Source organism: Amia ocellicauda, chromosome 19 (assembly GCF_036373705.1).
Source record: "Amia ocellicauda isolate fAmiCal2 chromosome 19, fAmiCal2.hap1, whole genome shotgun sequence".
NCBI classification, from domain to species: Eukaryota; Metazoa; Chordata; class Actinopteri; order Amiiformes; family Amiidae; genus Amia; species Amia ocellicauda.
In genome coordinates, this window is record NC_089868.1 from 19665181 (window position 1) to 19691270 (window position 26090).

Below are 26090 nucleotides of genomic sequence, written 5' to 3' on the forward strand. Positions count from 1 at the left end.
AAACTACATGCGTGTCCTCTTTAAAAACGGGAATCCTTGGTTGCATTTGAAACCGGGCCACCGTGGTTTGCATGCTACCACTTTAAGATTGTTCCCGTATGTGACGACGCAGGTCAGCGGGAATGCGACTGGAAAAGCCATACTGGACATTTCGCGGACGCACCGCTCCGTTTAAACTCGGACTCCTGCAGCTTTGAAAGCATCGATGAAAGTGCCGTCTCATCTGTTTTTAAAGGAACAAAACAAGACGGATATCGGGGCTACGGCTAAGTCCGTGTTACTCGGCTGAATTGCGCAGCATTCAATCTGGCGCAATAATGCCCAAAAAGCTTGAGGAAAGACCAGCAACATCTTTAGTGACAGCTCGGCCGCCAATCAGAAAGAGCAGCGCCGTTATCTCTGTGGTTAGATCTCAAAATGGCCCAAAGCCCCACCACCACCACCATCATCATCATCATCATCATCGCAGCGTCTCCGGCGGGGAGCGGTGCGCCCCTGAATGCGGCCCCCCGGAAACAAGCGCCAGCTCTGCTTCCCGGGTTGTGCTCAATCAGCCCAGTGCGCTTCATGCAACCAGTAAGGAAGACACATCGACATTAACGGTGGATTCAGAAATAGTGTGCAAGGCAGGACAGACATCATACAAGATGAAAACAAGAGGAAGGAGAAAGACTGGTAAGTCGGATCTAATAAACTAAAACGAAAGAGAAGCCGGATAATCGAGGGCTGAGAGAAACATCCGAAGCGAAATTGAGAAACGGATTCACTTTTTTCCAGTTCATTCTCGGCATGGAGACGTTTTGGGCTTCGAGTTGTTTTATTTGACGTATTTGCTATCGCCTAAACAATTCAATATACATGCATTGTGGATTGCAAATCTGTTTATTTTAAGATTCGGTTAAACTAGCGTTTCCTTTTAAATGTGTTTAAGAAAAAAGTATAACATGATACTAGAAAGTGTTCATAATGTAATTGTAATATGTCCAATCATTTGTTTTCGTTGCTAATTGGGTATTTCTTTATAATTTTAATTTTCAACCTGACTGAAATAGTTTTGGTTTCGGTTTCTTTTTTACTCAAATTTGTCCAAAACGAATGTATATAAAATAAGCCCAAAAGCATATAATTAGTGCCAATTTTCAGTCTTTTAACTTAACTTTAATCAAATCAGTTTATTTGACCAAATGTCAGGTTAGTGTAACTTTTGATAACGGCACAGCGCGATGCTTATATTAACCGGAAATCAAAGTACGCGGCCGGAAATGTTTGTATTACTCTACTGCTGCTATTTAAAATCGCATCTCTAGCGAGTCCTTACGTTACATTGAAGTTTATTCTGATAAGATGGATAATGGCTAACTTTAGATGTAATGTCGGAGCCAGTAGAAAGCGTGCTATATGGCAGGTGACAGCCCACTCAGGTGAGGGACATTGAGTGGTTTACACAGTGCTGTATGACCCCAACCCTGTAGACCCTGAGAGCTGTAATGGCTAATTCACTTTAATAACTCATTCACTTTGTGCATAATTGCTCTATAGGGCTCTAATTGTAAACCTGTTTTCAGTCATTCAGAAATCCGTTGAGAGGAAGCTTCCAGCTCTAGATGTGGTCTTTGCAGGGGACACCTATAGTCCCATGCCTGCTTTTACATCATGGTTTTTGCTCCTCATCCTAGAGTCTACTGATGCTCACAAGATCAGAAAAGGACAGACTGAACCTCAAAATGATGAGACGGCAAACGATACTGAAGAAAACATGGAGATCCCCAGGGCTGTTCCTGAGGTTCCTTCATCTTCCTACAGAGGGAAGGGAGAAGGTATTGATCAGTGTCTGAGATGGAGAGTAATGTTATCAAGGGAGGTTGACGTCATTAGTGTCTCTCTTAATCTTAACTTGACTTAAATTGGTTTATTTTCCTGAGTGTCAGTCCTCCTTTTTATAACTGTAAGTCAAGATGACTATGTACGCTGTTGGAAATGTTTGTATTCATTTGCTTTTATTAATTTTATTTAAAATCACATCTATAGCAATAACTTATTTTTCATTTTAGTCTTATTCTGATAAGATGATTGATGGCAAGCTCTAGGTTTAATCTTGTGGCCCAGTGCAAGTCATATTCATTATAAACTTCTCAAAAGAGGTGGTTATTCTTAGAGCAATTTTATTATTATTGATGTTGTTAATAGTAATAAATCTAGATATGGCTTCCCTTGTTAAACAGCAAATTTAGCTTGTGCTTTGTTTTTCTGCCTTTTATAAAAGCTGGCTTAGCAGGTTTTCATTTGTAGACTAAAGCATAATCAATATAAAGTGTTTTAACTTGCATTGTGTAAAACTGTGTTTATATAATGACGGGATTGCAATTAATAAAACAGAAAGTTAACATTAACGGGATAAACTTACTATATTTGATCCAATTTAGTTTTCGTTTCGGTTTCACATCTTTCAGAAATACTACAGACATCTTAAATAAAAAATACAATGGCGGCTAATAAATATTGGATAATAAGTTTTAATAATGTCTGTTTTTTTCTTTACTGCTTTAATGGTAACCTCAGAAAAGGACCAGAAAGGAAGGAAGACAAAACCGAAAGTCAGCCAAACTGAAGATGAGAGACCAGGTGATGCACATAACGGTTCTCAGGACATGGAACCGGCAGGAGAAAACAAGAGGCTTTTAGGTCAGTTCCTCTCAAACTGACTGATGTGGTGGACGGATATTTTTTTTTTCTCAATGTGCCAGGGACCCGTGCCCTATTTATGGCTTAAAAAAATATCTGCCAACAAAAAAAATCTCAATTCCTTGTTTAGAGCATCTCAAAATTGCTGAACAAAAGAAATCAGCATTTTATATGCGGTGTTCAGAGGAGCTGTGATTTAGCCTGAGATGAGACGAGAGGAGTTTTGAATATGAACTGTGGCGCTATGGCATATCGGTGTTATGCTTCTGAAAACATATATTTCTGTGTCCTGGCAGGCCGCGGCAGACCGGCGACCGATGGCATCACTTTGAGAAGCACTGCTCTAGGTGGCACTTCACATAAACGCAAGCGTCAGAAAGATGACAAAGCTGATGAAGGTGAGAAACTATAAATATTATAGTGCAGCACCGAAAGCAAAATGTAAAAATGTATATATATCTTGCTACATAGAAAGGCTCTACAGCTTTTCAGAGGATGTAGACGTGTATTACATTTGCGCTTTGGTTCAAACAAAACATCACAAACTAATTATCATCAATAGTAAAATACAAATGTTTTTGTAGACTTTTAAACGTACATCTCTCTGTAACCTTACAGTTATTCTTGTTATTTTGTTATTTAGCTCATTCCCTTTGTGCATAATTGCTCTACAGGGTTCTAATTGTTCAAATGTTTTCATTCATTCAGAAATACGTTGAGAGGAAGCTTCCATCTCTAGACGTGGTCTTCGCAGGGGACACCTATAGCCCCCTGCCTGCTTATATCATGATTTTTGCTCCTCATTCTAGACTATGCTTATCCACAAAAGCTCAGAAGAGGTCAGAATCAACCTGAAAATGAGGAGTCTAACTTTGATAGTGAAGAAGACATGGAGGTCTTGGATGAGGATGAGCATGAGGAAGAGGAGAGCGTTCCTGTGGTTTATGTATCACCGTACAGAGGGGTGAGCACAGGTAAAAATATTTATCAGTGTCTGAAACGGAGAGTGTAATGGGACCGAGGCGGGTGAAATCCGTTGGTCGGGTTTGAAGGTTGTGTGACGGGGAGGAATCTGTGCTCAACTTCGCGCTTCCTACAGGGAGCTGAGCAGCTAACTACATCCATCCTGTGTGACGTGAAGGTTGTAGCTACACTGGTGTGCTTCTTAATGAGGGAAAGTGGTTTGAAACTGATTTGGTTTTCTTTTACATTGTGCCACATACCCTAGATGTGTTGTTTTCCGGTACAGGTCTTTCAGTAGTTTGTTGTAAAGCTCTAGATTTAAGGTATTAACAATTCACATTTTTTCTTAGGTTATTCCACTAATCTTCTTGAAAACAAGTTAGAAGGACAGCAGATGAACCACGTGATGACTCGTCAAACCGTGAAAGGTATTTATTCTAGTGGACCTTTAAAGATCGTATTAAACTGCATAATGCATAGTTTCCGCCAATGCTGGAAGTCACATACTCCCAAGTAAATATTTTAAAGATATATAGATTTATGTCCTGGATAATCAGTTTATTCCTTTATTTCCAGATCTTCCTCAAAAAGCCCAAATACAATCCAGAGTCCGTTCAAGGGATATAGAGTTTGATACGCTGGCTCCCAGGGAGAGTATCAGCAGACACAGATCCATGGCTGCTGGAGAGAGAGGTATGGATCTTGGCTGGTGACATTTTCTTTTTCTTTTCAAAATGCTTTTTCTGCATTTCCCAATTTGCCTTACAAAAAGTGAAATATGTTACAAATATTGCTGTTTGCAGTAACTGATGTCATTTGTAGAGATGTCAGTTCTATTCTAATCAACATGTTTACTATAGTATTTCATATGGATAGTAACTTGCAATATAATGGGACTGATCTGCTTTTCGTTTTCTTTTAATTCTTCCGAAAGAGAACCATTTATATTGGAACAGCTTCTCAGATGTCCCGTATGATAAACGTACAACCAAACCAGCTGTGTTACCTCAGACTTTTGAAGTAAGAAGGGTAAAAGGTAGGAATTCCAGGAATATTAAAATAAATAATTATTAACAATGTCATGTATAGTTTGAGACACTTACTTTTATGAGAATATTTTTACTGAAAGTATTTAAATTGAATTCGCATAGCATTCATGTATTCAAGGTCAATACTAATAGCTTTTACAAGTACAAACATATCTTACACACTGCCTGTATGTTTACTTTGATAAGCTTCAATTAACATTTGGAATGAAGCAGATTGGATTAATTATTATTAAAAGCTTAATACAATAACATCCAAGGCAATTTAATTAAGTTATGCTTGTTTGTCTAAAAACATGTTAGAGAATGAATTGAAAAAGAAAGCATTTGTGTATATTGAAAGCAATTAGAAAAAGAACTAAAAAATAGTTTGTTTTTATTTTTTATTTTATAAAGAAAAAATTGGGGGACCAACTGCCCGGAAGAGTTCTGCCTCTCCCTACGCCCGCAAAGGTTTGTCTTTTGTTTTCTGGCCTTTCAGTTAAACCAAACTTGAAAGCATGTTATCAGTTTACTTTCTATTTTGCATCAGCAGTGTGTCTGGCTACTTTTGTTTTTGTTCACTAGAAACCACTAAAAAAACCCACAGCAACCTTTTACAGCATCTCTGTTCTTGTGTTGAAAAGGAAACTAAACTGTGATTATTTTCAGCTTTTTCATACTCAATGTTATACAATTGTATATATATACTTAGGCTTCTTTTATCTGTTTGAGACATTTAAATTATAACTTGTATATGAAACACCAGCCAATGACAGAGCAGCATTTTCAATAATTCCTATACATCTTATCTTGTATTTATGTCATCCTGTGACATCTCGTATACAATAAGATACACTCTGCACACGACCTATTCACTTCTATACTAAAGAGAAATGTAAGTACCTGAGGGCTAAATGAAATGTATATTTTTCTCCCTAAATATAGGATGGCTGTGTACAAGCTTTTTGATATTTGTGGTCCTACTTCTGCTTGCTGTCTTGGTGGCCTTCTTAATGCTTCAAAGGCGTGAAAAAGTCTTCAAAGATGAGAAGTTAATAGGTGAAGAGTTTGATGCCCAATTTATGAAACTGGAGAGCAGTTTCCCAGGGCAGAGGAAGGAGGTGTGGAGGAGGAGCAAGATCCTCCTGGAGAAGCACCTCCAGTCAGCGCAGCCCACCGAGCCGGTCAGCATGATCCTGACTGCGGGGCGCGGTGCCGAGAGGACGCTGCACTGCCTGGCCAATCGCCTTGCCACCGCCTACTCCTCCGCCCTCAACAGCAGTGTGCTCCACATAGACGGCTTGAGCAAGACCTCACAGGACAGTGACCAGGTCAAGCTGGATATAGACGAGGACCTGAAAGGCGCTTTTGAAGGGGACAAGAGGGCAGCCGTCATCCATCGCTTTGAAGAGCTTCCCCCGGCCTCCACCCTCATCTTCTACAAGTACTGTGACCATGAGAACGCAGCCTACAAGGAGGTGTCTCTCATCTTCACCGTCCTGCTGCAGGAGGATGAGCTGAGCTCTGCGCTGGGTCTGGGTGAGGTGGAAGAGAAGGTCCGAGATCACATTGAGGATAAATTCCTCAAGTCGAGAGAACCAGCATCTTTCAAAGACATGGACAGAGACAAACTGGGTGGCCTTTGGAGCCGGATTTCGCACTTAATTCTGCCTGTTAATACTGAGGGAAGTATTGAACAGCAAGGCTGTGATTTTTGAAACTAACCCCTTTCAGGAAGACACAGAAAAGTTCTGACAAGCACTGACAATTGTCTGTTTGATGTATTTCAATCCAGACAATATGTAGACCGTCCTTTTTCCACAAGTTTCACAATAAGGAAGTCAGAGTATGAAATTGTAGAACATTTTGAGAGAATATTGTCAGTTTAAATCTCAGTAAAGAGAGGGGCATTTAAGTCCAAAAACAAGAAGTTATAACTAGACAGCAACCTGATTTTATGTTTGAAGTTATTTGGAGATGTTTGCTTTTTTTTTTTTAAAGCTGCATATGTGAGGTTGTTGCACATTTCTGTCTTATTGTAGATTTTCTTGGTGCTTGAGCAATGGACAGCAGTTGTTTTGATGGCAGATGGATTGTTTGATACTAGAGAGCAAGAGCTTTTTTTTTTATAGCATTTTTGTTTTTCAAGTTGTTTTATGATAAACATAAATGTTAGTGTAATCATCAAAAATTGTGATGTCTACACCAGCCTTCCAAGAAATGTATTTTTACAATAATATATTTCAGAATTCTTGATTAACAGTGAAAGTAATATAATGTGAAAGATATTTTTTATATATATATATATATGTGTGTGTGTATATTATTTGGTACCATCTACTATGGTCTTTATCAGTTGCACTGTCTTCCTTTCATTGCTTCATTAACGAACTGTCTGCTATAGAAAGCAGGGTTGCAAACATTTTGTTTATTTTCTTTGCTCTTGACCAATTAATGAGGTCATTACAGCAACGCAATACTGTAGAGGCTGATTGTTTTATGGCTAATGATTATACATTTTGGAAGACTGGAGGAAAGATTGTATTAATCATTCCTGAATTTATATTATTATTTTATACAGTGAAATTATATTGGGTGATCCACTGCCTTCAACACCCAGCTGTATGTCATTTACAAGGGGAAAAAAAAGTAAAGTGGAAAAATACTGTGCATATGCCATGACTTTGAATCACTAGAATGCCCTTGGTACAGTGAACAGTTTAAAACATTTTAATGTGCTTCAATTCACAACTGAAATTTATAGAACAGCAAAACTACAGTTTTCAAAATGGGTGAGAGTGTTACAATTAACTTCTGTTTTTTGTCTTATTGATATATTATTAGCTTAGTAAGGAAGGGCGGGGTGGTCAGTTGCCATTGGATGCTATCTTGGTTTGAAATTGGTTGAATCGTTCCTGTTTTTTATTTGCTTCATCAAAGTAATTCAGTTTTATTCAGCAGCAATATTTTGTGCCTTATTAAATATTGTAAATATATGATTTTCATATTTAAATATTTCTACTACTTTTTTCAGAAAGATATAAATACATATATTTTTGTTACAAATGCATTTAATCTGATATAGAATATTTGTAAACCAAAAATAGTGAAAGAGACTTACATTTTTAACAGCAGGGGGAGCTGAGTGTTCCTCCATCTTGGCTGTGCAACTCCAGGTTATTTTTAATCTGGCTGTGGTAAAGGAAATCCTGAACTGCAGTCAGATCAATAAATACATTGAGCTGGAGTTGCATAGACATGGTGAATTTTAAGGCTTGCTAGTTAAGGAGAAATATGTGTGTTTTAATTGCAAATGTAATTTTGTTCTGCTGAAGGACTGTGACTCTCCATACAGGTCTACTCCAGAAGCAGATTTAAACCATGTCTGAAATTTTCATATGAAATATTTTGTATATATGCTGTTTATTGAATGTGATCATTTTGAAAAACAATTAAAAGCAATCATGAAGAAACTGGAGTGTGGTTGTAGTAGCTTTGCATATAGAAAACGGTAGAAAAAAGAGTCTTCAAGTTGGTTTTGGTTATAAATAGTGAGGCTTTGGAAGCAGCTGGTGAGTAGGATGCTGAATACAAAAGTTTGAATGAAGTACTGACACAAGCTCCTAATATCTGGGAATGCGTTTTGTGTCTTTTCTTGGCCCAGGGTAAACATGCCTGACAGATGCACTCTCTCTCCTCGCAGTGATGTTCATATTTTCCTACTGGAAGCATTAAATAAATTAGCATTTTTATTTAGTGTTTGGTTTTGGCAAGCAGTTCTCGTTGTATTCTAAAGCCTTTGGTAAATGACTTTGAAGAACGCATTAAGACTGTCAAGTGTCATCTGTGAGCTTGAAGCTGTAAAAATCAACCCAAACCAAGAACATATAAGGATGACTTAGAAGCCCCAGTAAATCTTTCCAGATCTCCCATTGGAGGGTGAAAGCTCCAGGCGCATGGAGCTGTAGGTATGTGAAGATTTGACGAGTTAGGTCTGTGCTAGTGGTGACCATGATGCACTGCTGACATTTGACCCCGCTGCCTTTAGTAGGCCAATGACACTGGGCATTGCAACACTGGGGTGTGTGCTTTTCTCCCATTATCTTATCATGAAAGCAGCTTTTGTTTATCTTCCTCAGATGGAGATGACAGTATAAATCTTCAACTTTCAACCATTTAAAATACCCTAATTCATGGTTATTACTTTCCACATTTTGTTGATTAGACAAAAAAAAAAAATTTAATATTTACTTCCATAACTATCGTATCTCCCCCATGCCAGCTTTACTCCATGTTTACTACTGCAGAAGTGGTGTAATTTGTCAGACTGCTACCCTCACAAAAGTAAACTTCAGTATTGAAACAAAATGTTTTTTAAAACATTCACTTGCATATTACTTCACCTTACTTATTTACTTTACTGCAAAGTTACTTGGATTGCTTGAAGTTAAACCATGCTAACTTGATCATTTGACTGTGACCAAGAATAAAAACCCACAAAATAGTGTCACCTGTAAACTAAATAAGAACATTTTCCAACCCACCCTCCACCACCTTAGCACATGTACAATATCTCGCATAGACACGAACGTAGGTGGCGATACTGTAGCGCAGATCCGCAGAATCCCACCGACACCATTGGTGGAGCCGCGCAGCCCTGCGGGAATCTGCGCATTCCGAACGCAGACAGAACAAGCGGTGGCAACGTGCTGGAGTTCCGCCAGTCGAACCTGTCAATCACGGCTCCCGTGCCCCGCCCCCTCTCCCTCCGAGCCAGCAGGTTGTAAAGCCATGAATCCATCTCGGTTTCTCCTCATTAGACCTCCTTAAGTTTTCGCTCTCGCCTCCTTGTGAGCTGTGGTCGAGGGCAGGGGGAGGCATCCTCTCTTTCACATGCACCATGTACTGTCTTTGGGACGCAAGATCTGGCTTTATCCTTATCCGCTGTGCAATCCTGCTTCTCGGGACATGTGGGGAAGCATCTAGCACCAATTTTGAGGTAAATGACCAACTTTTTTCTTCTTCACCAGTTAAACATAATTCTTACATTTGGAAGTGGCACAGCAATGCATGTTGCCGTCCATGACTTGGATTTGTATTTATTTATTTATTTATTGTTTAAGACTACATATTAAATCCAAAGTTTGTGTATTTCAGATAATATAGCAGTATATTGAAAGCATGTTGCTAAACGCATTTGCATTTAATGTGCATCACATTAGTTGTTTTCTTTTTATCCTTTTGAAGTTTGTAAGTTTATATCCGTTGTTTGCTGCTTTGTATTTTTTTTAATTCTTATTTTTAAAAGAAAAATCGTTTGCATGCATTTTTTTTTTCTTTTTTCGGTTGGTCTTTAAGCTTTGAGATCAAAGCCCAGCTGGAGACTTTAATGTCTCCCTGTTGTTGAAGTGGCTGCACATTATTAGACAGGGGCTTCGTGGTCCAGTGGTCTTGGCTTAATGAGGCTAGAAGGGGTTTTCAAGTTTCTGGATTAAAACACATACCCGGTACTCTTAAAAATGAATTGTATATAGACACAGGTATGTACAAGTCAGTACTGTAAGGGCTTAATAATAATAATAAAAAAATTGTACCAAAAGTAAGCTGTGGCAAACAGATAAGACCTTCCAGTATTCATAGAGTTAAGTCACTCAGTAACACATTTTCAGTATTATTAATAATAATGTTATAATTATATACATTTCAATAATGACATACTCAACTGGTGTGAAAACTGGATATAATGATAACACAGAAATACAGTATGTCAGCCTTGTTGTGCTATAATATATTTTGGATTTTCTATCCATGCATAATTTGTTCATGGTATCTGGTGTTAATATATTAGAACTGCAACTACCACAACCTCCACCACAGTGTGGAAATTACTTAATAGACCCTACTTGCTTTTCTTCTAGATATAAACGTTTTAATTAGCTTTTCTGGTATTACATTAGACACCTCCATATCCACTAGGATGCAATGCTCAGAAATGCGTAGTGTGCATTTGCTGAACAACTGTTCTTATTGTCACAATATCTGGTGGCTGCATGTCATGTAGATGTTGAGAATGCAAAGATATCCAAATCTGGTCAAATTGAACTTCCAGACAATGCACACGAAACAAATAGTGCATTTGTTTCTTGTGAATTTCAGGATCCAGGTATGACAGTTAAACAGAGCAAAGTAGTGTCTACACGTTTCTAAAGGATTTCTTTGGCAGTTTTTGCATGGGTGCATTTTCATGAAGGTTATAGATGTTATTTAGACCTGACTGCCTGACTCAACTGAGCACAGACTGTTTTGTTTCCCATGGCCTCACCTCACACCTGCTCAGCAGGGGGTGTTTCAATGTGACAGTGTGAAACAGACACATTTCATTTCATCTCTCTTGCAATGTGAGTGTTATACTCTGTGAACCTGATGCACAATCATGATGAAAAAGAAATACGACTATATTTAGGTTTTAAACATCTGCAGGTGGATGGTTTCCTTGTATCCAGATACCAAATAAAGGCATGCTGATTCTTGTTTGGACAGGATTAACATGCTCTGTTCAGTGTAGGGAGAATAACAAAAGGATGCTTTTCAGGTGTGTTTACATTTCATGACCACAGCTGCTCTTTTTTGTTTGATGGTTATTTTGCACTACAAAGGCATAATTAGCCAATCTTGTCAGTGTTTTCCTGGACAGTTTTCTAGTACCATCCTAAAATGTGACCCATTGGTGTATTTTAATTAGGAATGTATTTTCCTCTAAAGTAGTTTGTTTTGCAGTTCTTTAGAAAGAAATAATTATGTTTACTGATGTTACTATCCTGTGTACACACTAACTGGCTAGCAATCTATGTTTGGAGGGATTAAATGATAGCAAGTTTGTTGCGAATTAATGACTGTGTAGGTTTATGGGCACCAATAGTACTATTATTTGGCTGTTGTGTCTGTCCTGCAGTTGACACACAAACACTGGTTTTACATTCTAGATTGCAGTCCATCAGCCTGGCTAGCTGATGTGTGGACTTGTCTGTTCCATTCTATTTGATGGGTCTGTTGTTCAGGATCAATTGCGGATACCAAACTGGGAATTAAAAGGGGAACAGTAATGACATTCATTATACCTATTACCATGTCCTGCAAAAAAGCAGAAAGTCTGAAATTATCTTTAGAAAGATATTTAATTATTTAATCTTTCAGAAACAAAAATCAACCACATTAATTCAGATTTACTTATTAATTATTACATTTATAAATACAGGAACTACACCTGTGAATGGTTAGGTAAGGAGCAAGTATCTAATTCACCACTTACTAACAACTCACCACTACTTTTGTGTGGCTTTTTTCTTTGTAAAGATATGTCTTTGCAAATGTAACAAAATAATGAAAAAGGAGTACTTTTGGCACACCAGTGGATCTAATTAGTTTTTTTTTTCTTTCATTATTGAGACAAGATATTTGGGGAGTGGAGAGCTTGTGTTGGGAACAGACACACAACTTTGTTTGAGAAGCTGCTAACGCCTAAGAGCAGTTAATTTTCCCTGATACCAGGGTTGGAGGGAACGATTAACTGGATGTCTAGACAAGAAGAGTCAGGTTAATTTTACCGCAAACGCTCACCCTTTCATCTGGCTCTCATTTAAGAGTCTGTGTTCCACCTCTGTCTCTGGCTTCCTCGGCCTCCCTCTCTCCGGCTCATGGATTCACTCCCTAACTCACAAGAGTCACGTCAAAGCTTTTTTTTAATCTTGGCTCCTCTTTGTACTTCTTAGAAAAGAGAGGAGATTCATGGCCAGACTTGAGCTCTGTTTCAAATTTAAGCCGTAGCGTCTCTGCTTTTTACACCAGGAGAAAAAAAGTTGGGCTAGGCCTTTGTTTTCTCATGGGACTCTAAGCAAACAGATTAACTTGAAGCCTCTTTTCCTCATGTCATATCGATTAAACTATAAAAGAATAAACACTCCCCTGGGACAGAGTTGTGAGTTCAGATACAATGTGGGAAACGTCCCCCAGGACCGGCATATTGTATCTAAAGACATGTGTATATGACTTTCTGTAGAAAACATAAAGCCATCAGTGACATTAATAAATGGATTTTAGGATTGATGCTTGTAAGACATGCTTCAATAGACTTTCTAGCTCTTGTTGGAAGATTACACAGAAATTTGAAAAGTAGACTGAATAAATTACTTTTCCATTTTAGAGTAATACAAAGTCTAGCCTACAGCGTGGCATGGGAAAATGCTTTTACTCTAGGTAGGTTTAGTCATTAAAAAGCTTGAGTTCATACCAGAGCTTTTTAGTAATGCGGCTAAAAACTCAAACCATGAAGAGTTAATGTTTTCCTTTTAATACTCTCAGTTTAACACAAATCATATCGCATCAATTACCAGGTTTCTATTGTGGAGGTATGAACCCTCCTTGGGTAGTTTTCTTGAGATGGAAGAATCAGCATTGCTATTTATGGAGGTCTGTGTTAAAAGTATAAATATGTGGTAGCCTCTAACACCATTAACTTAAACGGGAGCCAAAGTCTCACCACAGATACTACAGAAGCCTGTAAATGACTAATTGTGAGGCTCACATGTCCTGTTCTCATTTCGAGGGAATTGCATGTGGTGGATGGGTGTGAAGAGCTGTGTCTATGTCTCTGCCAGGACAGTAGTGAGGGGAGAGAGGACGTCCAGAGCAAGGCTGAAGAAGTTGCCAAGTGGTGGGGGGAGTGGAGTTCGTGGTCCACCTGCTCTCGTACCTGTGGAGGTGGGGTCCGCTCCCAGGAGAGGCACTGTCTGCAACAGAGGTACAACCATCCCCCCCCACAGATCCCAACACAACAAAGAGACACCATATTATATGGGTCTTCACACTGGGTGAAAATATCACAGGACCCAATGGAGGTTTTGGTTTTTGTGATATATATAATCCCTTAAACACAAGTTTGTATATTCTGTGTCTTTCTTTAATTTTAATTCAACCCTTAAATATCTGTTCTACATGTGTGTTGTTGTTTCTACTTAGATGTCTGTTTGCCATGATTATTAATGATCCTGTCTAAAGGATCTTCTGAACTAATTGAGACTAAAACAGGGAGGGAATTAATTGTGAGAACTGTGACTGTATAAGCCATTTCTCAGAGAAAGACAAATCCCTGCATGGTAAATAGAAGACTAAGCAAAGGTAAAAAAATAGGATCGGGCCGAATGCACACATTCCAGACGATAGGAGTTAGTCCTGCAAATGACAACGCTGACGTATGTTTTAAATAGCTTTTCAAGCAAATTAAGGCTAGAGTGATTCTGGAGATTCCTTGTTTGATAACTCCTCAACTTAGGCTGGCCCCAGCTGGCTCTCATTAGCACTCCCCTGTGTATTTAAAAAAAAAAAGAAAAAGAAGAAGGAAGAGACCAACATCTGGCTGCTCTGGGGTGTTGCAGGATAGCTGTGAAAAACCCTGGGAACGTACAACATCTGCAGTTTAGGTGGGGGCTCCAGGCATGGAACATTTAACACTTTTCTGCATTGGTCCAATACTTGAGATGCCAAATGCAAAAACGATGCTTTAGACAAACGTGCTTTGTGAAAAGGAAGTAATTACTGCGTTTTTATTCACTTATCCTCGATGGGTTCCTTGCCAAGGTAGAATGGTTAGCAAAAGTTCATCTGCCCTGTAATAGTTTTTGCTAAATCAAAAGAAGTGGGTAAAAACTTCTTTGAGCAAAGTTATGTTGAGGTTTTGCAATAAATAACACAGATATCTTGTTGTTTTTTATATTCCAGGCTAATTGCAACACAAAATGTGAGCACCACCATTTGCGTTGGGTCTTCAAAACAGTACCAGCTGTGCCAAAATCAGGTAGTGGTTTAAAACACATGTAAGTGTGAAATACACCGGAGTAGTAGTGGCAGTTTGAGAGTGTGTGTTGGTCTGACTCTGAAAAGTACCTTACCTTATTTGATATGTAGTAGCATCCTGGAAATTGTTTGATATTTAAAATGCAGCTACTGCTATAAGAACCATATCTTTCCAGTCTTGATGAAGACCTAAACTGGTAGACAATATTTAATTAGAGTATCAGTTTTAAAAATTCATATTATCGCTGTTGAAATTGTTGGACAGAATTCTGTTTTCACTAAAGCACTTTCTTTTCAGCCTCTGTTTGTGTTTATGAAGGTGCATTTGATTTGAAAATGAATTAATGGAAAAAGGAAACATTGTTGGGTGCATTTATAACACAAGTTTAGAAGACCAATCTCATGCCTGATCTCAAGACTGACTTTTGCCCTTGTGACCTGTAATACATAAACCGCTTACGTTACAAATACAGAAAGTAGTTTACGCTACAATATTTCTGTGACAGGTTGGGCACACTGGGCTGTAGATGGAATGCAAATTGTACATGTTAAAATGCATACATACTTTTCATTGCTGTGGATGATGTGTTCCTTCCCATCTGTTTGTACTTGTTTTAAATACAGATCAGGGAGCTAATAGTTTCCCCCTGTTGGATTATGCATAACAAGCACTTACATTCTGCACTTTGTTGTGTTCATTTTGTTCTCAGCCTTGCCCTAACAATGGGATCAGTTTTAAACAGCAGCAGTGTTCGTCTTTCAATGCTAAATCCTTTGGCAGGAAGCATTATCTGTGGGTGCCCCTCTATCCAGGTAAGCAGTTCTCTGTGACAGAAACGTCTGTTACAGATAAGCGTGTATCAAAAGAGCTTAAGCCGCCCAAGGGAATGTGTTTGCTGCAGTTTGTGATATGCAGTTCTATATGCCGTGTTACAAATACAAATCCATCCCCTTCGTTAGCTTGTTGTGTTTTTGTGTGAATGGACCGGGAGAGCATTTTCATTCTATTAAGTTTCTGTTGTAGATGTGTAGTGAACTTTGAATTAGCCTGGGAGGACAGCACCCATTTCATGTTTCTCAGCCGCTCAGTTGAGCACACAGAGGTAAAAACTGAAGAGGAAAATGAACTCAAGCTACACTACATCCTGTTGTGCTAGCCTATAGCATTTCTCAACAGGCGGTTTAGACGAAAGGAAAACCCCAACGAAATGGAAAACACACCTTTATGGTAGCTGTTGACAACGTTATGCGGTCTTTTGGGTGTCTACAATTATCGATATCGATTTAGTGGTGTTTGTTCTCTGCAACCCACTGCTCAGATGACTACATCAACATATCGAACAAGCCCTGTGATCTGCAGTGCACCACCACCAGTGGAGAGCGCCAGCTGCTGGTCCCGGCACATGATGGTACCTACTGCAGGGACGGCATCTACCAGGGCATCTGCATCGAGGGCAAGTGTGAGGTGAGGACTGCAGTCTGTGTGCAAACGTGTGGACAGGAGACGTGTGCATCTTAAAGTCACATGTCCTGTAAAGCATTGTGGTTGGATGGGGTTGCCGGTGTTAACCCAGCTCTCCTATTTCCTTTGCTGTGGGTGTGTTTTAGGTGGTTGGGTGTGACGGGAAGCTGTACTCCAGTAAAACTGTAGATAAATGCGGAGTGTGTGGTGGAGATGGCAGCTCATGCTATCGCATCTCGGGATCCTACAGAAAAGGAATCACACAGTTAGGTATACCTTGCACTGGCACCAAGAGGTCGTAAGCCTTCGTCCACTATTCAGCCCTAATAAAGATTTTTTTTTATAGCTTTACTGCATGTCTTGTATTATTAAATAACAAAATAGTAGTGGCTAATTCACTGGTAATTATTATACGTTTTTTCTCTCTTTAAATATGCATGTTTATAAATTGGAATTTTGTATCAATGTTTCTGCTCTGTGGCTTTTAAGATAAACATACAAACTAATTATTAAGAATTTTACTACTACTACTAATATCTTTCCCACCTCATTCTTCAGGTTATCTGTTTATAACCAACATCCCTGCAGGAGCCACAGACATCCAAATCATTGAAAGAAGGAAGACAGAAAATATTTTAGGTAACTGTCAAGCCCTTTTTCATCTAATAATAGCCTGTTTATCAGTTTTGTTCTGTTATCCTTACATTATTCCCATACAGCACTAGGGGGAGCCTAAACTTCAATGCACAGAATTATCTTAGAAAATGGTTTTGAACAATGTTAATTGTGTTTCACATGAGAATAAGCTGTTTTGTGGACCATAGAATAAAAAAGTCTAATCGTTGCTTTCTAACCAACATATGTATGTTTTCTTAGATGTTGCATGTTTGGTGATATAAAATAACTGCAATGATTGTCCTCCGTTTGTATGGTACGACTTAAAAAGATGAGCAGCAATGTGTTATAACAAGAGGTGAAATAATCAGAAATCTTCAGCAGCGTGTGGGGTTGGACATGATGCTGGGGCTCGATCGGCCTGGTCTCTTGTAGAAACAGCGACTCCGAGGCAGGGGAGTGGGGTGAAGGAAGTGCAGGTTTATTAATTACAGTGAGGAGTTCATTACAAAGAGACAGATGGAAAAAAATCCCTAACCTACACATATAACTAATGAAACACAGACAGCAGCCACTGTTCACCGTCTGTCTCCTCACTGTCTCAACAACACCAAAGGCGGCCGACCTGCTTTTATGCTGGAGCCGGCCAATGGCGGGGAAATAGTGCATGTCATGTGCTTCCTCTGCTTGATGCATCTCCTGGGGCAACTGGGAGATGTAGTACCGGGCAGGGCAGCAGTCTCTCGTCCAGCCCAGCACTGTGCCACACAAGTTAACAAGTTAACAGATGTCCCTTCAGATGTTACTCTTGTTCTGCCTAAAGTCTGTCTTTTTTAGTTTTGAATCTTAGCTGTTTATGTTGGCCTCTCCCAGCTCTCTCAGATGAGGCAGGTCACTTCTTCTTCAATGGCAACACTGTGATTGACAATCCCAGGAATTTCCGGGTGGCGGGCACCATCTTCAAGTACAGAAGGCCATCCAACCCGTTTTCTGACGGTTTTGAATACATCATTGCACAGGGACCCACAAACCAAGGTCTGAATGTCATGGTAGGTTACCTTAAGATTTTTGTATTTCATTTTATTTACCTCAAAAACTGATTTATTGACTTTGGAAAATAATATTTTGTTTTCTTTTCCAAGTACTATAACTTAAATGGGAAGATGCCTCACATCACATATGAGTACACAGTGCCCAGTTCTCCAGAGCTCAAGACCGCCCCTCCTGTGATGGACACGGACCTCTTTGTCCCAGAAGCTGCTATGGAAAACACTGGAAAGGGTGTGGGGCTGCAGCCAGGGCAGGACCAGCCAGGTCCCAGCAATCACTTCATCAATACATCAGTGGAGCTCTTGTATGATGACAATGAAATCAACGGTGGAGAGGAGTACAAGCTGGGGAATTACACCACTCCGCTAACCTCTGACAGTGGGCCAGCTGCACACATAGACCCTGAAGGGTTGGTTTGGGAGCTTCAGACGCCCCTCAACCTGTCTGATATCCCCGGTGTCCTCCTGTTCAAGCCTGTTAGCAAAGTGTTTCCAAACAATCTGCACGACCATGATGGGGCCACCAGCTTTGGTGAGTAGAACTTGTAAAATGTAAGAGACACGTAAGAGACATGAATTAATTATTTTATAAGACGAATAATAAACAATTCTTGTAACGTTTCTTCCTTCAGGTTCTAATCTGATCCATGGCAGCTCCAGCAACCAAAATGGAACTCGTAGGCCTCCTAAGCCCCTCTTGAAGAGTCTGTTTTTCGGCATCCTGTACAGGCCTGGGGGTGTGCGGAGGCTGTGCAAGAACAGTTCGGTGTACGCTGCTCTTTGTCTCAGCTCAGGGAGCACTGAGGGACAACCGGCCCTGCAGAACTCAAGCCTGTCTCTGGACAACAACCTGTCTCTGGAGACATACCCAAACTCGGAGCTCCACACAGGCCCAGAGGAAAGACTTCTGACAGATCTGGAGCCCCCCCTTTCAAACTCCACCTCCTCATACATCCGGGACCTTATCAATCTGCACCAGGTTGAGCCTATACAAGCTCCCAGCACAGAGAGGTAAGTTGGCCAGTGATGGTGAGACCGTTGGAGACGAAGGAGATAAAGGATTTATCCCAAGGCCTTTTGCAATGATTCTGTCAATTTCTGTAAACGTATTTAAATGTGAATCAGTCGTCCAACTGATGAAAAAATACCATTGGGGTTGATTGTGATTTGAGATTTTTTTTTTAAATATATTTTTCCTTTTGATTGATTGGTTTTTCATAATCGCTCGCCAAATTTCAAATGAATCTCTGCAGAACTCTAAAGCTTGAGCAGGGTTTAGTGAATTTAAACAGTTGTCTAATAAACCAGAAATCTTTGGAAGTGGACAGCAAATTAAGATAATAGTTTCTCAGGATTTCCAACCTGATTACCCATACAAAAAACTTGATGTGAGGTAAGTGCTCTTTATTTCCCATCACCCTATTCAACTGTCATTGAAGATCTAGATGTGTTTTCCTTCCTTGTTTTGCATATGCTGTGCTGCATCTGATTAACTGCCTTGTTTTGTTTTTGTGACCAAATGTTTTTAGTGAGGTTTTATCGATAAAAAATAATTAAACATGCAATTAGAACATGTTGGTCATTGTATTCCAGTCAGTCATGTTTCCATGTCTGCAGAAGCAGGTTAGTCCATTAGGGGGTTTTGTGTATTTAAGACGCACATTGTCATTATTTACATACTTTCCTCTGCTCTCTCCTGCCTCTTAGCAACGAGTTTGAGGTGGGATCTATAGACCATGACATCAGCCTGGCAGACATGTACAGATGGAAGGTATCTGCGTATGCACCCTGCAGTTCAACATGTACTACAGGTGCATCCACATGCCACACTATACACCCTGCTCTGCTTCCTTATAGACTGCTATTTAATGAAAACATGTATGTGCTTATTCAAGTTTGATTGATTAGTTATTCCTGCATCCACACAGTGCAGTGAAGTTTCTGAGTAAGCAATGCATTTTTCAACTGAAACCCATTCCTGCAAGTGATACGTAAAAAAACAATGAAGTTCAACAAGAGGTCGACCGATTTGAAACCGATTGAAACTATCAATGAACGCCGATAAATGGCTGATAGTTTTTCGGGGGCTGTACGCATTAATATCCTTGGTTATAGGGTACAAACATGGCCTCTAGTGGTGAAATGAAAACCATCACTGACTCCCTCGTGGAGTTCATTGTCACGTGTGACTTGGCTCAGCGCGCAGACGCTGCTTGGCTAGAACTTAAAATTGATGCTCGCTTTACAACTTCGGCTGAGAGAAGTTGTCAGTAAAAGTTGACGTGACACAGTCAATCAAACATTGAAAGCAAACAAAATGAAATGGTAGGTACCTTGTTTACGACTCTGAAAGTATTATAAATAGCTACATAGCACTTATATCCCCGAAAACCCACACCCGCACTCGTGGACATTTCAGAGTTTTCATACAGCAACATTTCCCCAGTAGATTATTTTTTCTACCAGTGAAATACTGTGTTTTGAAGGGGATTAAACCATTTATTTGATTGGGAAGTACAATAAATATTATTTATCTCCTCTAAGAAGTTCAGTAGTGAAGAATAACAATTGCTGCGTTTAAAAATATTTGATATGAAGTTATTGTACACGCAAAGCAACGTGGGCATTTAAATCAGGGCATTACATTTGTTTATATTTGGATCTTTTCTCATTCCTACTGAGTTATTTTATAAGTCTTTTATTTGTAGATTCGTATTTCTGTTTATGAACCTGTTTGTTTATATTATTTATTTTGAATCTTATTTATTTGTATAAAACAAGTGCATGGATTACAAACATTAGGTGTTTGTGTACATGGTGATGCCCTTATATGATTCCAGAATTTTCTGTTTCCTTGCTAATCCAGTTGTAAAATAACAACAGCCACCTTTATTACTTAGAAATGCAACCCGAAAATCTATAAATAAAAGTAATACAATTCCTGGTGCAGTCACATTTATTTTATGTTTACATCTTCATGCGTTTTTTGAGAAATAAGAAAGGAGTTCTACTAAACAAATCTACAAATAGAAAGCGTGAAATACTGTCTTGTCTGTTTTAGTAGAGCCAGCAGTGCATCCGCTATTACTGAACCGGTTTGAGGATGAGGGTCACAGGCAGCTCTGCCCTCAGGCCACAGTTGACCACACCTCTGAGCCTCTCAGCGCCGCAGCTTTATTTACACATCTACTTTTTACAGCTATTAGTTATATTACTGTTTATATAACTATTACAGTTTGTTATTACTGGAATTTCATTATTTGTAGTTTATTTTCATCAATGATCTAAAAAGGGTAATGTTGAATGAATGCTGAAATTTTATCAAAAACTTTCCAGTAAATGAATTCTTAATAACTCCCTAATTTTTTTCAAATTTTCAAAATGTCCCAGAATTTGAATTTATCTATTTTCACTGTTGCCATTTTACATTGAGTGCTATATATTTTATACAATATATTGGTTTTATTGATAAAGAAAAATAATTGGCCGATTCCGGCATTCCCCCCCACTCTAATTATTGTTATCGGTATTGGTTTTGAAAATCCACTGTTGGTCGACCTCTAGGTTCAACTGGATTTGACTAGTGGAAACGGAACTTTTTTTTTTACTGTTTCATATCTACCACGGTAAATGAGAAGTATCCCTGTTTCTTTCAATAGCTGTATTATAATCAAATATTAGTTACATTATTAGGCACAGATGACTGAGACAAACTTAATCACTGTGATTTAATCTGACGCCAAACAATTGCAATAATCTGAACAACGATCAATTCTACAAAACATAGTGTAATTAGTGTAATGAGTTCATGGTGAATTCAGTTAAATCTGAGCAGTTTGTTCCACTGAAACTGTAACGGAGGTAGAGTCTTATCTATGTTTCAGCTCTCTTTGTCCCTCCGAATGGTTTTGAACATATAAAATAATTTATATAAAAATACTTATGCTAAAAATATATTTTCTTTCTCGCAGGAATAAGCACCTCTTATGCGATGTGTGTTCGCTATGATGGAGTTGAGGTCGATGAAAGCTACTGTGATGCTTTAACGAGGCCAGAGCCCACTCACGAATTCTGCACAGGGAAGGAGTGCCCTCCAAGGTCAGCTCTATGGTTTAGTTTTCATTATAATGAACTTGGCCAGGCTTGTAAGTTTAATTCAGTTTCTAAGTCACCCCTTCACCAAATGTTTTAACATTCATTTGTTGGGACCTAACTTAATTGAGGACAGAGACAGATCTAAGTGATTTTGAAGGCTTCTACAGATATTTAACCTGGTCTTCTATAGTAAACTCCTAAAACTGTTAGATCTTGGTCTATACCACAGTAACTGTACAACCTTGTCTTGGGTGCTGGAGAGAGGGCTTTGTGAGGTCAGTGAGCAGATGTGTGGCCCTAAGTCTCTGTTGTGCACCGGCACCGCAGGTGGGAGACCAGCCGCTGGAGTGAGTGCTCCCGGACCTGTGGCGAGGGCTACCAGTTCCGCAGTGTGCGCTGCTGGAAAATGATGGCGCCAGGGTTCGACAGCTCTGTGTACGATGACCTGTGCGAGGCCACAGAGGTCCCGAGGCCCATGGCACGCAAACTCTGTAAGAATAAGGGCTGTGGCCCTCAGTGGGAGAGCTCAGAGTGGTCTGAGGTAGGGGTTATGTATTTATTTATTCCATTTCTGTCTTAAAAAAACAATATCGTAAAAATCATCAATAAAAAAATGTATCATTACATCTCATCCTACCCTACCCAGTGTCCTGTCAGTAGTCAGCTACAGCATGATTACATACAAGCTCTTCTAAATATCCATGTTTTCAATTGTTTCTGCGGGAAACATGTTCCATAAAAAGTACGGCCTCCATAACCAACTGTAGAGAATAGGAGGGGAGATACGGAAGGACCCGTTACTCAGCATCCTAGGAGCAATCCTAACATTAAGCATTGCTTTAAGATCGATGGGCCCTATTCCGTTAAGGGATTTATGTACCATACAGAGGATTTTAAATATCTATTCTCTCTTGGATAGGCAGCCAATGTAGATCTCTTAAAGGCAGAGTGAAATGAGACCACAAGCGGAAAAGGGTTCCACGTTTAGGGCTGCATGTGTTCTGTGTATTATCTGCAAAACCACATAAACAATGAATAACACTCTGCTGTAATGATAAAGGTATTTGAAAATACAATGGCATCAAGTTCTAGAAACTGTGATTTTTGGGCATGGTACGTCTAGTTGTTGTAAGAAAACAAACTACAGATTTACCACTATGAGTAATTCAATTAGCCATTCCTGCTGTGTGTGACTCTTCCCTGGGGGTTTTCAGTGCTCGGCGCGGTGCGGTGGGAAGGGAGTCATGAGACGGGAAGTGCGCTGCTCCATGGACACGCGGCTCTGCAACGAGTCGGCCAAACCACTGAGCGAGAGGCAATGCGAGGGCCCGCTCTGCGACCGGAGGTGGACTGTGTCAGACTGGGGGCCGGTGAGTTTCATTGTATTGCAAAGCAGTTTATTTAATGCAATAAAAAGTACATACATAAATACATACATTTTAACATACATAAATAAATAAATCTACAGCACTGTACATTGGTTGTGAATTTGGTGCTTTCTTTCTATCTTCCTCCAAGTGCTCGGGGTCCTGTGGGGAGGGCCGGATGAAACGATATGTGGTCTGCAAGAACAGCAATGGGAATGTGATCTCCGACACACAGTGCGATCTGGACCTCAAGCCCCTGGCTGTGTACCCCTGTGGGGATAAGAACTGCCCTTCCCACTGGGTGGAGCAGGAGTGGGAGCAGGTGCAGTATACATCTGATTCAGATCGAGACATTCTTTGGAGACAAACCAAAGCTGTTTTCTTGAAAGCCTTTCATTCTTTTCAATGAATGCTCATGAATAGTGAAAGGACACTGTATCAAAATCTGAAACATATAAGTAGTTATCCTATCAGATAACAAAGCCTGAGAAGTGTTGGGTGTGTGTTTCAGTGCAATGCCACCTGCGGCCGGGGTGTGAAGACTCGGCAGGTGATCTGTGCCGGTCTGGAGAATGGGGTGTTTAAGGAGTACCCAGAGCAGAGCTGTGAACAGGCAAGGAAACCCGAGGAGGAAACGGCCTGTTTTGAGAGGCCCTGTTCCAAGTGGTTCACTACATCTTGGTCACAGGTAAGTGGTATTTGCATTCATTTGTTATATTCAAATGCCAGTATTTTGTTGTCTATCTCACCAGCCAACTAACTAACCAGTGTTTGTGTTTTAAATTTGGTATCAAAGGAGTTGTATAATTAACAGCAGCTGTTACATAATTTGGATCCAAATAACTAAGCCTCTGGATAAAGCGTAAATAAACTGATTTAATGTTTTATAGTGCTAAATAGTTGGCCCAGCATGAAGGGAGAAAAAGCAATATCTTACAAGAGTCGTTCCTTCATATCCTTTGGAAAGATCTCACATTTTTCCAAGCTATCGCTTCAAACATGGAATTGATGTGGAGGTGGGACCTTACATTGAATGCTTCGAAAATATTTTGTCAACAGCATCCGTAATTATCCGGAGTTTTCTCTTTTTGACATTAAACATCAAGGCTGAATAGTCGTTTCTTTCCCATGTTCAGTTTGGTGATTTCTCTATTCTCTTTCTAGTGCAGTAAAACGTGTGGCAGTGGTGTAAAAGTGCGGGAGGTGAAATGCTACCAGGGAGAAGAGATTGGCCACAGCTGTGACTCGGGGTTTAAACCAGAGTTCAGGCAGACGTGTGAAGTCCAGCCCTGCCCGACTGAAGCCCCAGGTACCTTCTATGTAAATATTTAAGAGAAAACTGTTTGTGAACCTTCCTATTTTTCACCTGTTTGCGAGGAGAAATGTTCGTAGATGATGTACAGGACATTTAAATGTTCAGTGCTCACGGACAGTAAGTGCCAATGCCTAATTCCACACTGGCTAACCCTGATTATATGCTGCCTAGGTCAGTCCAGACATTTGTATCAGGTATTGGATTTAAAAAATACTAACTGCAGTATAACATAAAACTAAATAATTAGCACAGCCCAATAGAGATGATTAAGCACAGAATCATACAAAATAAATACTGCACAGAATAAAAGTAAAGCAGCATTCACCATTGTAGAGTAGTTGGCAGTTTGTGAAGAATGGATTAACACAAAATTCCCCAAATTTTTTAACTGCAGATTTCTCAAACGATGTAACAGTTTAAACATTTAAAAGTCCAAACTTGAAAACTTCATAAAATCATAACTTTATACATAGTAGACAGTAACTTGTAGCTACTGTTTATAGTTCAAGTTTATTGGGTCTTGGGTGCTTCAGGGGCCAAATATAACCAATGATATTCTGGGACACTATGTGAGTATGCATTCTCGTGAGGACTCTAGTCATTTGGCGATTTTCACAGTAATTATTAACCGTGAAAATATTTGCGTATACGGTATTTCAGAGATGGGCTCACTTGAGAGAGCACTGAACCAGATCTCAGGAGAAGATGCCATTGTACCATTTATGCTGATATAGAAAGTGTTTTAAAATCACACAATGTGGAAAATGCCATTTGCAAGGGCAGTCCGGTGTGTTACTGTAGGTATGGCGAGTGTATGAGAAATGACCAGCATCTTTCTTCTCCTCACAGACGATGCCTGTCAGGACAAGGCTACTGCAAACTGTGCGCTTGTTTTGAAAGTGAAGCTCTGCACACACTGGTACTACAGAAAGGCCTGCTGTCTATCCTGCACAAACAAGTCCCAGTAGGAAGCGATAGGAAACACAGAAGAGAATGTGAAACGTTGTCCGTATACAGGGCATACTGTACCAGAACTCAGTTTTAGGATATAGACTTATGCATGGAGTCATGCTGGCTCCAGTCGAGGTGCTATACTGGACATCCTTCTTAACACTGGCTGATATGGTCATGAGGCAGCTCGTAAGAAGAGAGAGACAGGAGGACCAACAGCAAGACCTACAGTTGCTTTTAGTAATGTTGCCTGAATGAAATATGTTCCTTAGCACAGGCTATAGAAGCCCTTATTTGTATTTTGTTTGACCTGTACAGATTTTTGTATCAACAGTTAATTTCTTGAGAAATGTGCACAACTTTTAGAAAAACAGAAATAAAACCCTAAAAAAAGTACTTTGTGAACACACATTTTGATGCATTTATGCTCACATGTTCCCTTTTACCGGTTACCACATATTATATATTGCCCTGTAATGTGAGACTCCTTAAAATAGCAGTTTGGGTTGAATAATTTAATACACATAAAAAAAAAAAAAATTAGTTGGATTGTCCTGGTTAAATATACAACAGTGGCCAAAAGGTTTGAGTCATCCTTCCATACTCTGTGCATCATTTGCCCATAATTGTAAGCAAGTGAATTAATGTGGAGGGAGAAGTCATTGTTTCACCACACTGCTATGTTATACTTTCAGAGCAATATGAATGTTCTTT

The 26090-nt window shown here is 39.6% G+C and overlaps 2 protein-coding genes across 2 annotated transcripts; both read left to right on the forward strand.

Annotated features, from left to right (window-relative positions):
* Window positions 1-76: 76 nt before the first annotated feature.
* LOC136714533 (torsin-1A-interacting protein 1) lies at window positions 77-8146 on the forward strand. The gene is made up of 10 exons (XM_066692076.1): window positions 77-675; window positions 1677-1817; window positions 2560-2682; window positions 2979-3080; window positions 3492-3656; window positions 3996-4073; window positions 4222-4338; window positions 4580-4681; window positions 5088-5144; window positions 5619-8146. Exons 1-10 carry the CDS (start codon window positions 318-320, stop codon window positions 6389-6391), a joined length of 2016 nt encoding a protein of 671 aa, XP_066548173.1. The 5' UTR covers window positions 77-317; the 3' UTR covers window positions 6392-8146.
* A 1315-nt stretch (window positions 8147-9461) lies between these two features.
* Window positions 9462-26031, forward strand: LOC136714302 (ADAMTS-like protein 2). Its single transcript, XM_066691702.1, has 18 exons — window positions 9462-9672; window positions 13328-13470; window positions 14448-14523; window positions 15233-15335; window positions 15842-15987; window positions 16131-16254; window positions 16543-16623; window positions 17473-17648; window positions 17742-18180; window positions 18281-18659; window positions 19356-19459; window positions 21620-21746; window positions 22071-22284; window positions 22958-23113; window positions 23262-23432; window positions 23622-23798; window positions 24275-24419; window positions 25275-26031. The coding sequence occupies exons 1-18, from the start codon at window positions 9574-9576 to the stop codon at window positions 25391-25393; spliced, it is 2979 nt and encodes a 992-aa protein (XP_066547799.1). The 5' UTR covers window positions 9462-9573; the 3' UTR covers window positions 25394-26031.
* Window positions 26032-26090: the final 59 nt, after the last annotated feature.